Raw genomic sequence first — 13,945 nt, 5'->3', positions numbered from 1 at the left:
AAGGGTTATTAGCGACTTAAAAATATAATACAGGTAAAGTTAGAAAAATTTACAATAATTGATACAGTCCTAAGTCTTTAAGATAACCTATTGTGTTTTAATGTTCATGTTTTTTCCTAAGGCTTCCTTAATATTATTGGGATTTTAATATTATTATGCTTTACGGAGAGTGTTACTTGACAATTTTCACACATTGGCGGCACAGTTCGCGTAAAGAGGTGTTTATGTGTAAAGTTACTGTGTCCTAGTCGCAAACGTGTTATTCTCACTTGGTCGTGTCTATTCGCTGTGGGTTGGAGCCACGGTTTCACTAATTGCTTGATTTCCTTGAGTTTATTTTTTGATGCACTTCACTTATTTTGCCACGTACTTAACACTTTATATTTTATTTCTGATTTGAAGTCATCGGAAGAAACCTCATTAATAAGAATGGAGTCCTGGCTGAAGGATGCTAAGCGGGCTAGTTCATCTGCTTCTTCATTTCCTTGTATACCTGAATGTGATGGAACAAACATGAAGTAAACAGTGATCTTATTATTATTTAGAATCTGTATTTCTGATTTGATATGTGAGGCAATTGGATTATTGGTATATAAACGTTTAATAGTGTGAAGTGAGCTTAGTAAATCGGTTATTATGAGAGACGGAGACTGTTTCGATTTTTTTATGTGGATAAGTGCTTGTAATATTGCAAAGAACTCTGCAGTATATGACGAAGTAATGGGATTGAATTTAAATTTTAAGGTTGTATTGGGTGTGAGGATGGTTGCACCAACACCGTCTGAAGATTTTGATGCGATCTTATAGTGATTTTTATAAGTTTCCATTTCAATTAAGAATGATTGTTTGTTCAGGTCTGTTATAGTCTCACGTTTTTTATATATACTAAGATTAGTATTAATCTTAGGAATTGGTATTAACCAAGGTATAGAAGTTATTAAATTTATTGGGAGAATTTCAGGAAATTCAAGATGTAGGTCATGAAGCTTTCTTCTAACTCTTTCGTAAAATGGTAGATATAGTCTTGTTGTAGAGAAAGTGCCTTGGAATCGATCTGTGAACGTATTGGGATAAGTAGGGTGTTCTTTATTACTAGCTGTTTTGGAAGCATATGAGAGAGAAAGGTATTTGCATCGTTAACTTAGGGGTGGTTCTCTCGTCAATCATTATAAACTTTCAACTAGTGTCGTTCGAAACGCACCTGTAGCTATTCGTAGAGCTGTGTTTTGAACATTTTCTAAGGTTTTCAATACTGGTACTTTGCTTGATGAATAAACTATCGCACCATAGCCAAGTTTGGATCTAACTAAAGATTTATATACATGTAATAGTGTATTTTGATCTGCTCCCCAGTTTTTGCTGGAAATAGTTTTCATAATTTAATCCTGCTTGGCATGCTTTTTTAAGTTCTTCTGTGTGTTTTTTCCAGAAGAGCATTTGGTCGAAAACCATACCTTATCATCTGATATTTTTTGTGAAACTGAGAGTTTGATTATAAAGCTTCAGATGTGAAGTTAGAGTGTTATGTTTTCGTGTGAATAAAATACATTTAGTTTTTGTCGGTGAAAATTGTAATCCGATAGTCCTAGACGATAATTCTAACTGATTAATTGTTTGTTGTAAATGTTTTTGAATAGATGTAGAGTTTTTTCCGTTGGCAAATAAAACTAAGTCATCAGCGTATAATCTTCCTTTAAAAATCGGTGAGCATTGTTGAAGTATGTCGTTTATGACTATTAGAAAAAGGGTTGAGCTTATAACTGATCCTTGTGGTACTCCGTTCTCTTGAACTTTTTTATCTGAGTTAACGTTGTCTGATCGAACTATGAAGCTGCGAGATTAAAGAAAATTGGAAATAAATTTTAACATATTGCCTCTGATATTCCAATTATGTAATTTTGATATGATATTGTATCGCCAGACAGTATCGTAAGCTTTATTAATAGAAAAAAAACTGCAATACAATATTGCTTATTTTCAAATGCTTCATGTATTCTTGACGTCTATTAGGTTATTTTATAGTGGATTTAATTTGCCCAAATCCGCATTGTTGTGGAATAAGGAGTTTTTGTTGTTCTAAATACCATCATAAAGCTTTCTGCGATTTAAAAAATGCCCTATCAAGAGGCTGTAAAAACTGCGTAGTGTGGCTTGGAAGGCAAAACAGAATAACATCATTTTTAGAAGCGTATTCTAATGTTTCGACACTACTGCAATAGACAGAATGGCCATCGGAAAGTAGTAACACCATTGCTATCGGTTTTCTTGGAACAAATTGTTCTTTAAGCCATCGCAGAAAAAGTTCCTTGGTAACATACGCTGATTTTTCACCCATAAATACTGTCGCACCAGGTGGCATACCTACTTCAAATTTCGCTTTTTTGTTTTTCAAAAATGCACACCGGTGGTATAAAGGAACCCTCAGCGTTACAGCATGCAATTACTGAAATAGTTTCTCCTTTTTCAGCCGATGTTACTGAAGCAACATTTTTTAAACCCTTAATTGCTATAACATGTTCCGGCATGTTATTAAGCTGTAACCCTGTCTCGTCAATATTGTATATTGAACCAGATTTATCCATTAAGGAATGTTCATTTAAGATATTTTTAAGTAGAGTGAAATAAGCCGAAACATCAGTTTTATTCATTCCTAAAGCTCTGGCAGCAGATACACCTTCAGATTTTCTTACTGACAATTGCTTACTTCTTCGTAGAAATGGTTCCAACCAAGGATAACCAGCTTTTTGGCTATCCTTATTAAATTTGTGCTTTGATTTAAACTTTTCAGCTAACTTAAACGTCATTGATCTTACCATTGTCCGAGTAGGGGCAAAACCATGTTGCTGTAACTTTGTGATATGATTTACCAATTTAATTTCAATATTTATCCCAAGAGTAGAAGTCGGACCAAGTTCACGCTTTCGGAAATCCCTGGATTTTCGACGGCGGCGCAATGTTGCTCCTGGTATTTAAAAATGTCTACTGGCCTCGTTCACACCCATTTCTCCATTTTCAAATAATGTAATTGCTTGCACACTAAGCTGCTCCTCCGACCACTTGCCTCTAGACAATCATCCTTTTCGCACATATTCTGTCGGCAGTCTGCAAAAAATTAAAAAGTGGTTTAAAAACCATTTACCGGCATGCGCTATCTCTCCTAGAGTAATCACCATCCAACACACCTAAACTTATAAGGAGAGATGGCTCAGTCGTTTTTACCTCGAAATTGTGGAATATGACCGTGAAAAGAGGTTAGAATAATAAAAAAATAATCTAACAGGTTATAGTGTTTAATATGTAATAGATATATAGCATTATCTCACTTATTTAATATGTAATAGATATATAGCGTTATCTTACCTGAAGTTCTAGTATCCGACTATCGTAGTGTAAAAATTTTCAATGATTCACAAAATATCTTAGCTTATTTACACAACTTAAACACGTGTTTATAACGGCGCCGTAGACAACTAACACTAATTTTAATACAGGCTTTCGTACAAGGTTGCCAAAATGTTAGCAATGTGAGTGGGGACTGGGATAGTAAGAGCGAGTCATCTCACCTGATACGCCATCTCTTCTAGAACTACCCTATATAAATTAAAGTCGGGAAGAATCTACTTAGCCCACCCACCATGCCCTATGTATATTTTCGAGTCCGAGAAATGACAAAAATTTTATGATTTAACGATATAACCACCAGAGCTGGGAGGAAATAAGTAGACAAGTTTGCACCCTTATGTAAGATGTTTGATTTGCTAAACTATACATTTTTGAAATATTTTACACCAAGTATAAACGTCGTAATAGACAAAATGATGCGACAGAGGTCCGTTCAAAGTGTTTATGAAGGAAAAGCCTGGTAAATGTGGTGTTCTTATACGAATACTTGCAGATTGTTCAACTCGTTACGTTTCTCGTATAAAGGTTTATACAGAAAAATATGAAGGCAGTATACCAGCATCTAGAGGTTCACAGGACGTAGTAAAAAAATTGCTGTTTCCGATTCGAAACTCTAGACGTAACGGATTACACTTCTGTGAAGTAAGAAAATCGCAGGTATATACCGGAAGTACTTAAGAAAACGGAAGAAAGACAATTATTGTATTCAAATATGTTTGCATTTTTAGATCCAAAGTCCGTAAACTCACCAGTTACTCTTTTTTTTATGTAACACATCAGAAGCCTACAAAGATACTTCTCTTTCTATCAACCCAGCATTCTGATGATTTTGTAAGCGACGAATAAAAAAATAAATCAGATATCAATCTTTTTTATAGTGAGACTAAGGGAGGTGTTGATACTTTAGAATAGATGGCGAGAAAATATACGTCGAAGCGATCGACACGAAGATGGCCACTATCAGTTTCTTTTACTCTGTTGAATATGGCAGCCATCAATGCGTACTCTTTATTTGTTCAAATTTTCCAAATTGGGCCGAAAATAAGAGCAATCTTCGTCATTTGTTTCTGCAAGAATTAGGACTTACCTATCGCTTATTGAAAGAAGAGCTACAAATTTAAATGGACTTTATTATTTTTCAGTGCATTCCATGGAAAATATACTTGAATGAAAACTTTTTTAAGTTGTATCTTCAACACCATTCCAACATGGAAAGGGACGATGCCATTCATGTTGCAAATTAGCAAAGTCTTGAAGAGAAAAGACCAATAAGTTGGTAAAAACCATAGTTTGTTCACTTTGTTTAAAATGCAAGAAGTATGTATGCGGTAAGCACAGCAAGAAGTTAAATGATTATGTCTCCTGCAATGATGCCAATTCAACTGAATCCAAAGACCCCGGATAAATTATAAAATCTTTTTTTTTTGACTGTTCCATTAACATCTAGGAATACTTTTTTATTTGCAAAAGTATTATTTTTAAATTACTTTTAATAAATAAGTACTTTTTTGATTATTATATATGTGGACATTTATTGACCCCCTTGGTCCTCGCTGTTTCTAAAAAAAGGTTAAGGTCCTGAAAGGGTTAATAAATTATGTTATTGTAAATATATATTAATTGGTCCTTTGTAATGGCGCTTACAACCTTCATTATAAACATTTCTTCAAAACTATTTTTGGCTTGGAAATCGAAACGTCAAAAACCAATGTAAAATATAATTCTCATTATAACCAATTATGGTTTAATCCATATAAATACAATTTGTAACTTAAAGACGTCACAAGAAAACAGTTTTAGATTTTAATAGGATATTTCACTAGAAATATAAATCTTTTTGCAATTATTTTACTGCTAAATCTTATACTCTGGAAATCATATAACTAATTATTAATCCCACTGTCTCATAAAAAGATAAAAATAAAAAGAATCTAGTAAACTGACGTAATTTGGTATATAAAATAGCGCGTTTACAAGGAATTAAATTACAAAACGAAAATATCTTCCTGAAATAAAGTAATAAAAACGTGAAACTGAGAAGTTAATTAAAGTTAGCTGTATAGAAATTAACTGAAGCTTGATCAGATCTAAGAATATCTTTTATTGTAGAAATATCTGAAAATAATATAATATTTATCACTTCTGACAACAGTGATACGATTTAGTAACAGAAGTTGTATATTCGTTTAATATAACTTATTTCGAGAAACGATCGCGGCAGTTTTCTTATGTAAAAGTGGTTTCAGTTAAATTGGCTGAAACTTTTCACATAGGTAGTTTTGGTCATGCTGATTAAAGGTTATTATTACACTAAGATTATGAAAGCAATTGTTTTTGAGTTCTTCTTCTTTGTGTGCCATGAGAAAACTCCTAAATATTGTAAAAAACAGAAAAACGAGTTATCTAGGACATATTTACAGAGGAGAAAAATACTCTTCCTACGAATTATAATGGAAGGGAAAGTGGAAGGAAGAAGAGGTCCAGAAAGAAATGCTCCTGGTTGAAGAATGTAAGAGACTGGACAGGCATGGACACACATTCGATACTAAGAACAGCTCAAGATAGAGAGCAATTTGCTGTAGTTATAGTCAACCTTCAGTAATGGAGAAGGCACCTTAAGCAGAAGATATAAAGCTGCCTTAATCGACTTTAGAGCGAATAACAGACCTACATACTTTTAATAGTGTACATTCGCTAGCGCCCCATTGGTAGAGGGAAAGTGTTTTGATAATATTTAAACGTTTTAGGTACTTTGCTCTAGTTTTCTGAATATGTTGTTTCCAAGAAAGTCGGGAGTCGAGTACTAGTCCTAGAATTTTACGGTGATCGACGACTGGGAGAGGGCGGTTATTCACCAAGATTTTAGAGGCAGTGGAGAGTGTTTTTAAATGATTAATGATTAAGTGAAATGATTAAGTGAAATAAATTTGATGAGTTGTGATTTTGTAGATGAGAGAGACAGACCGAGGGCAGTCAATCTATTTTGTATTAAGTCCACTAATGTTTGTAGAAGTTTTCAAGTAGTAGTGGTCGCAACACAATGGCAATAAATTACAAGGTCATCAGCATACGTAGTAAATTTGACTAGAGAGAGAAGACTGTGGCATATGGTGTTAATTGATAAAATAAAGAATGCGGTGCTTAATACAGAGCCCTGAGGGACTCCGTCTTGTTGGATGTGGGGTGATGATAGGCAACCATTTACACAGACTCTAAAGGATCTAGAGCTAAGAAAGTGTATAATGAAGAATTTAAAAATGTTTTTATTGAGGCCGTATAATAATAGTTTATGGAGAATAATCTGCCTAAGTATTTTATCGAAAGCAGCTTCAATATCAAAAATGCAGGCAATTACTTCTTGACTGTTATTAATAGCTTCGGCGATGTGGGTATGAAGGAGAACGGGGTTATCGCTTGTTTGTGCAACGATGTCGGCGAAAACCAGATTGTTCTTTAGGTAAAATTTGGTGTTTTTCAATTTTTTTTTTATTGTATAATGGCTTTGGCATAGCCAATTAGCCAGGTGTTTTTCAATAAATCATCTGTTTATCATCTTATCCATTAATTTGTACATGGTGCAAGTAAGAGAAATCGGTTAATAGGACTGAGGAAAGGTTCCTCTTTGGCCATGTTTTAGGACTGGTATAATTACGGATGTGTTCCATTGGCTAGGAAATATTTGCGAAGACTAGATAGAATTATATATGTCTAAGGCAGCGGTTGGGTAGGATTTTTAAGAAAAATATAAGGGATATCATCAGGGACGGCGGAAGTATTTTTGTATAAGGGTAACGCAGATGTAAGTTTAGCTAGTGAGAAAGGAAAATTAATATGGTCGATATCTTGTAATTGCTGTAACGTGACTTTTAAAATTATTCTCGTTTCTTGGGTTGCCACAACATTTCTAGTTTGTATGGGAGATTAACTATAAAGATTTTCTGCTTCCGTTCTAGCATCTTGTCTAGAATTAAATATGATTTCAAACTATAACCAAACTCACCAACTATAAAAAATAGCTTAATCTCAACAAATTCTAGAGCCTTAAATCTTTGTATGCCACTATTTTTAAATATTTCTTGATCATGTACAGAACCCAGCCATCTGGCAACAATATTTTTAATTTTAAAACTACATAGTTACATATTATTTGGACATTTAATGCAAAAATTCTTTTTGTAAACGATATATTTCTGCATCTACCTATCCATAACAATATATTAGTATTAAATAACGGCTGCTATGCATTTTGGAAATCATAGGCTAACATAAAACTCTTCTTCAATTTGGACCATTTCATCACTGGTTTATTAAATTTTTATGTACTGTATGGATAATGATAATGATGATGATGAATGCAATTTTCGATAGAGAAAAAGTAATGCAACGCCAGTGTAGACATTACAAATAACATACATTACCTCTAAGTATTTTTAAAACTTGTTAGTTTAAGTATGTTTAGTTCTCTTCGTATATTTGCTACTTTCACTACTATTTTTTTTTAAGTTTTTAAGAGTTTTTTATATCTCATTAATATTATCAGCAATTGACATACAGATTGTTACCTGCAATATAAATTTGAATAAAAATATTAAACCATCATTACCAATGATATTCTGTCAATTATATTTCATATTTTTTATATAAAGTTTATTTTAAAATTTTATCCCCTAAATACATACAAAGAGTACGACAGGCGAAGGATAAACGTGCAGGGTACTTTATACTCAATACCTTCAAATTGTAAAACACGTGTAGGTGTCATACAAAAGATCACGTTGCCGTCGTTGCGGGTCGCTGTGACAAGACGGATAAAGCCATTTGCTGTCAGTTACTAACGTTGACGATACTCAGTGGCGCAGAGAATTCGATCAATTCGTAATACGTCCCTGATGAAAAATGAAAAAGGGGAAAGAAACGATTATTGGTGTAATGTTAATAATTTCTTGATCATAATAGATCGTAATAGATCAATAGCTATATTATGGAAACTAATTACAAAATTTTCAACTAAAATTAGAAAGGAAAAAATATATTTTAATATTTTTTTGCCATCTATTACTAAGTAATTGATAAGGTTTAAAGCAAAACCGAGTAAATCCACTAAAAACGATTTTTGGAAAAATAGAATTTTTCTGTGACGCAAAAATAATTATTTTTTTGTTTATCTTGTTCGCAAATACTGTTAGAGAAGCCATAATAAAACCTTTGTTACAATATTAAATAAAAACAGTGATATTTAGTGCAAAAGAAATATAAACAAAAGTGGATTTATTTGGTTTTGTTTAAAATAACTGAATTTATTTCATTTTGCTCACAACTTTGTTAGCAACAATTAACTTAAGTATTAACTTTATTACTAATACAAACAAAGGCATATGGAATTTGGTAGACTAACAGAACATCCAATTTAAATATAAAGTGCAAACTCTTCTTCTAGACAGTCAAATTTTTTCTAGCTCTTCTTGATCTTGAGGTAAAAGTTTTTTACTTGTTCTTGAGGTAAAATAGTTTTGCTTTCTCACAATTCAATATTTTTACATAATAGATCCGTGTACAACAAAAAAGTTTCGTCACTTTTCTACTCCTTAGTAATATACAAAAACATTTTTAAAGACTGTCTCCTTTTGTAAGTTGCGCGCATAATTTCGGAAATTAAACTAAGGAAATTAAAAATTGAAAATCACCAGGAGAGAATAGAATACCTAACGAACTAATAAAGTACGGAGGACCAGATCTGACCAAATAACTATTAAGGCTAATCTAAAAAATAATAGAACAAAACAGAATTCCTCAAGAATGGAGATCAAGTATCCTAATACCTCTCTTCGAAAAAGTAAACAAATCGGACCCGGAAAATTACAGAGGAATTAATTTATTAAACACAACACCAAAATTAACAACTAAAAGGATAACAAATAAACTGAATGAAATTATAACACTAGCAGAAGAAACAAGGTTTTAGGTTAGGAATATCATGCACCGACGCTATATTTACGATCAGGCAAGTGCAAGAGAAATTTATTCTACTTTTACAACTTTAAAAAGGCATTTGACCGGGTCAAATTAAAAGATGTTATCCACTTATTGTAAGCAAGAGAGATACCTCTAGGAATAATCAAAACGACACAATAAACGACACAGTAATGGGATAAGACGGGGGGATTCCCTGAGTCTTCTATTGTTCAACCTGATTATAGAAGAAATAATAAACAAAGTAAGAACTAAAAAAGGATACCAAATGGGAGAAAAACAACTTAAAATAATCTGCTATGCAGACAACGCAGTACTACTTTCTAAAAGTGAAGACGACTTACAACGTATGCTGCACCAATTTAGTATAATCGGCAGAAAATTTAACATGTTAACTTTTCCAAAAAAGACAAAATGCATGGTTACTCCAGCAAATTTACTAATATGTAAATTGGAGCTGGAAGGTCAGATAATATAACAAGTGATGGAGTTTAAATATCTAGCCATCATATTATCTAGCTACAAAAAGCTCGAAACTGAAGTGGAAGATCAAGTGAATAGAGCAAACAGAGCTAAATGAAACAATATGCAGAAATAAAAATATCGGGAAAGAAACGAAAGGCAGAATTTACAAAACAGTTATCCGACCAATAATGACATACGCGGCAGAAACAAGACCTGCTCCCATCCATTTACAATCAAAATATCCTGAAATTCATGGTGCAGTTTCCATAAATTAATTATATTTTATAATAATTGGCTTACTGAAGGGATTTTCCCAGATGTACTTAAAGTAGCAAAAGTGCTACCAGTGTTCAAAAAGAAAGCTTTAGATGAAATTGGAAGTTATCGTCCTATCTCAATTTTTGCCATTTTCGGGAAAATATTTTGAGAGTATCCTAAATTTTTGTTTGATAAAATATCTATAAAAACACAAAGTACTTAATTATAATCAATATGGCTTTAGAAAAAAATGTAGCAATACACTAGCTATACAGAAAATTGTGAGAGATATATTTGATGGCTTGGGGGAAGGTCATTTTGTGTCGTTGACATTATGTGACTTATCCAAAGGTTTTGACTGCGTTTCGCATGAATTACTGTTGGAAAAAATGCATAAATATGGTATAAGGGAAATACTCTTAATCTATTTAGATCATACTTAACAAATAGAATACAGGCAGTTTGTCTTAATAACAGCTATTCTGAGTTTAACACTGTCGAATATGGGGTTCCTCACTTTGTTTTTTACTTTTTCTGAACGATTTATTTCACTATACTTTTCCTATAACATGTGTTTGCTTCGCAAACAATACAACACTCGTTAATAGTGATATTAAGCAGCATAATTTAAAAATTAAAATAGATAGTGATATCCAGAAAGCAAAAAACTGGTTTTTATATAATGGCTGAAGCTAAATGAAGGGAAAAATCAGAATTTGATTTTTAGTTCTGATTGGAAGTATATCTCAAAAAATTGTGTTAAACTATTGGGAATCTTCCTAGACGATAATTTGAGTTGGAATGTTTATCATCATCATCATCCAGCCCCGTTTTCACATCCATTGTTGGATATAGGCCTCCTCCAAACGTCTCCAGTTCTCTCTATCTCTAGCTGCTGCAATCCAGTTTGTTTCTATTCTCCTTAGGTCGTCGGTCCATCGGGTGGGTGGTCTGCCTCGACTTCGCTTGTCGGCTCTTGGTCTCCACTCCAATAATCTCTTCGTCCATCTTCCGTCTTCCATTCTAGCAACATGTCCAGCCCACCTCCATTTTTGTTTATTGATTCGCAGTATAATATCGTCAACGCCAGTTCGTCGGCGTATCTCCTCATTTCTCATGCGATCTTTCAAGGTCAGACCCAGCATTGATCTCTCCATTCGCCTTTGTGTTACCCTCAGTTTTTCGGCAGTAGCTTTCGTTAAAGTTAGGGTCTCTGCTCTGTAGGTCAAGACTGGTAGGATGCATTGGTTAAATGCCTTCCTTTTCAGGTGAATTGGAGTATTTGTTTTAAAAATATCTCTCATCCTTCCATATGCCGCCCATCCCAACGTGATTCGTCTATTTAGCTCGCAGGTTTGGTTGTCTCTGGTTATTCTGATTTCATGACCCAAGTATGTGTATTTATCGATTAATTCTACCTTGTTGTTATTGATCTGTATCTCTTCGCTGGGAACCATATTGGTCATCATTTTGGTTTTCTCGAAATTTATCTCCAGCCCAGTTTCTTGTAGTATGTAATTCAGTTCTTGGAGCATGTCTTTGATCTCTCCCAGATTATCTGACAGAAGCACGATATCGTCCGCAAAACGTAGATGGTTTAATCTTTCTCCATCGATGGATATTCCTTTCTGTTGCCATGTTAGTCTTTTAAATGCATACTCAAGAACGATAATGAACAGCTTTGGTGACATGGTATCACCTTGCCTGACTCCCCTTTTTATCTTTATCTTATTAGTTGCTGAATGTAGACTTATGGTTGTTGTGGCATTTTCATATATATTTTTAACTATATTACAATATCTGTGGTCGACCCTGCAATCTTGTAGTGCTCTTAAGATGGACAATAATTCCACTGTATCAAACGCCTTTTTAAAGTCTACAAATATCAATGCCAAGGGACGGTTATATTCGTTAGTTTTTTCTATCAGGGTTTTTAGGCACTGCAGGTGATCATTTGTGCCGTAATTAGGGCGGAAACCGGCTTGTTCCCGAGGTTGGTAAAAATCCAGCTTTGTCTCTAATCTGTTCGTTATTATTCGGGTGTATAATTTATAAAGATGGTTAAGGAGACTGATTGGTCTGTATCTTTCCAGGTCTGCTATATCTCCCTTCTTGTGTAAGAGTACAGTTATTGAATTATTCCACTTTGTTGGGATATTTTGATTCCATAGACATAGATTAAAGAGCTTTTGAATTTTGGTTATCAGTACTGAGCCTCCTATCTTTATCGCTTGAGTGACGACACCGTCCTCCCCCGGAGCTTTGTTATTCTTCATCTTTTTTAGAGCCTTGTAAATTTCGTCCAAGGAGATTTCTGGGATATCTTCTGAACCCTGATTTTGAACCTTCCTCTGCTGATATTCAACTATATCTAGAGTCGATTGGTTGCTATATAATGTCTCATAGAATGATTCCACAATTTGTAACAAATGTTCTCTGTTTGATGTGATGTTGCCATTTCTATCCTTGAGTTTGACTATTTGTTTATTTCCATTTGTGAGTTTGCGTCTCATTATTTTCATACTCTTATTTTCCTCAATAGTTTTGATGATTTTCTCATCTTTGTATTTTCTTAGGTCTTTTCTTATTTCTTTTGATACTTCCTTGTTTATTTTATTTATATCGTCGTTACTAGAGTTTTCGTCGCTTCTCAGTATTCTTCTTTGTTCCATTTTTTTCTGTGTGTCCAGACTAATTTTTTCTTCCTTCACGCTTTTTGGGCAGCATTTCTTTTGAGCTTTTGTTATTGCTTCTACTATTATGTCATTTAGAATGTTAATATCATTTGTTGATGATTTTTCTTGAAGGAATTTACCGATATGATCTTCAAAATTTTGTTCGTTGTTTGGATGTGTCCATATGTTTATTTGCTTCTTTTTTATCATATTGTGTCGTTCATAGTTGGTATTTAACACAATGGTGGCTCTCACCATACGATGGTCGCTTGATTTCGCAAATTTATTTAGCACTGTCACATCTGTAAATATGTATCTTTTATCAGTGATAAAGTAATCAATCTCGTTTGTCGTCTTCCCATCTGGGCTTTTCCACGTCCATCTGCGGTGAGGTTTCTGGTAGTAGTAACTGTTCATTAGGAATAGGTTTTTCTCTAGTAAGTAGTTTAAAAGAGTGTCGCCACGGTCGTTCCGTCCCTGACTTCCAAAATTCCAAGAGCAGTTTCTGCTGGATCCAGTTTTGTTCCTATTTTGGCGTTAAAGTCTCCACATATAACTGTGAAATGTGTACGGTCGTTTGTGATGGCTGTGCTTAAATCATCATAAAAGACTTCGATCTCTTCGTCTGTATATTCTGTTGTTGGAGCATAGGCTTGGATAACTTTTAGATAATACATAGTATTTATTTTGAACGTGGCATATGTAACTCTAGTGGATACTGATTGGACAGTTTTTAGATTTCCTGCTAGCTGTTTGTTTATAAAGAATCCGACGCCTCCTACTGACTTATGTTGTTCTCCGTGATAGTAAAACAAGTGACCGGATTTTAGGGTCTCGAGGCCTTCACCTCGCCTTCTCACTTCACTAACTCCGACGATGTCCCATTTGATCTTTTCTAATTCTTTTACCATTTCTTTAAAGCTTTCATCAGAAAGTAGAGTTCTAGTATTCATGGTTGCAATTTTGAAAACTGTTTGTTTTTTAAAGCATACTCTTGTCAAATTTGTGTCCCCCCCAGAATCCTTGGGACAGACTGATAAATCAGTGTGAGAGTGTCTACTCACCTGGGGTAGTTTCCGTTTTGTTTTAAAATCTGACATTTGTAAGGGTTTTTGGCTAAGTTCAATGCCACGCGAGCCACTGCGTGTTGGCAAGGTTTCAGTTTCAGCCGCCCA

The 13,945-nt window shown here is 34.0% G+C and overlaps 1 protein-coding gene across 1 annotated transcript; it reads right to left on the bottom strand.

The window, feature by feature from the left end:
• Positions 1–2,366: 2,366 nt before the first annotated feature.
• LOC140444297 (uncharacterized) lies at positions 2,367–2,816 on the bottom strand. The gene has a single exon (XM_072536047.1). The coding sequence runs from the start codon at positions 2,814–2,816 to the stop codon at positions 2,367–2,369; it is 450 nt and encodes a 149-aa protein (XP_072392148.1).
• Positions 2,817–13,945: the final 11,129 nt, after the last annotated feature.

The sequence above is a fragment of the Diabrotica undecimpunctata genome, chromosome 6, assembly GCF_040954645.1.
Source record: "Diabrotica undecimpunctata isolate CICGRU chromosome 6, icDiaUnde3, whole genome shotgun sequence".
Taxonomy (NCBI): Eukaryota; Metazoa; Arthropoda; class Insecta; order Coleoptera; family Chrysomelidae; genus Diabrotica; species Diabrotica undecimpunctata.
The sequence above is the reverse complement of the archived record's forward strand: the minus strand, read 5'-3'. Positions and strand labels throughout refer to the sequence as shown.

What these genes read in the sequence shown, in the direction of transcription:
- LOC140444297 (XM_072536047.1), bottom strand. Translation starts at nt 2,816, where the DNA reads ATGGTAAGATCAATGACGTTTAAGTTAGCTGAAAAGTTTAAATCAAAG.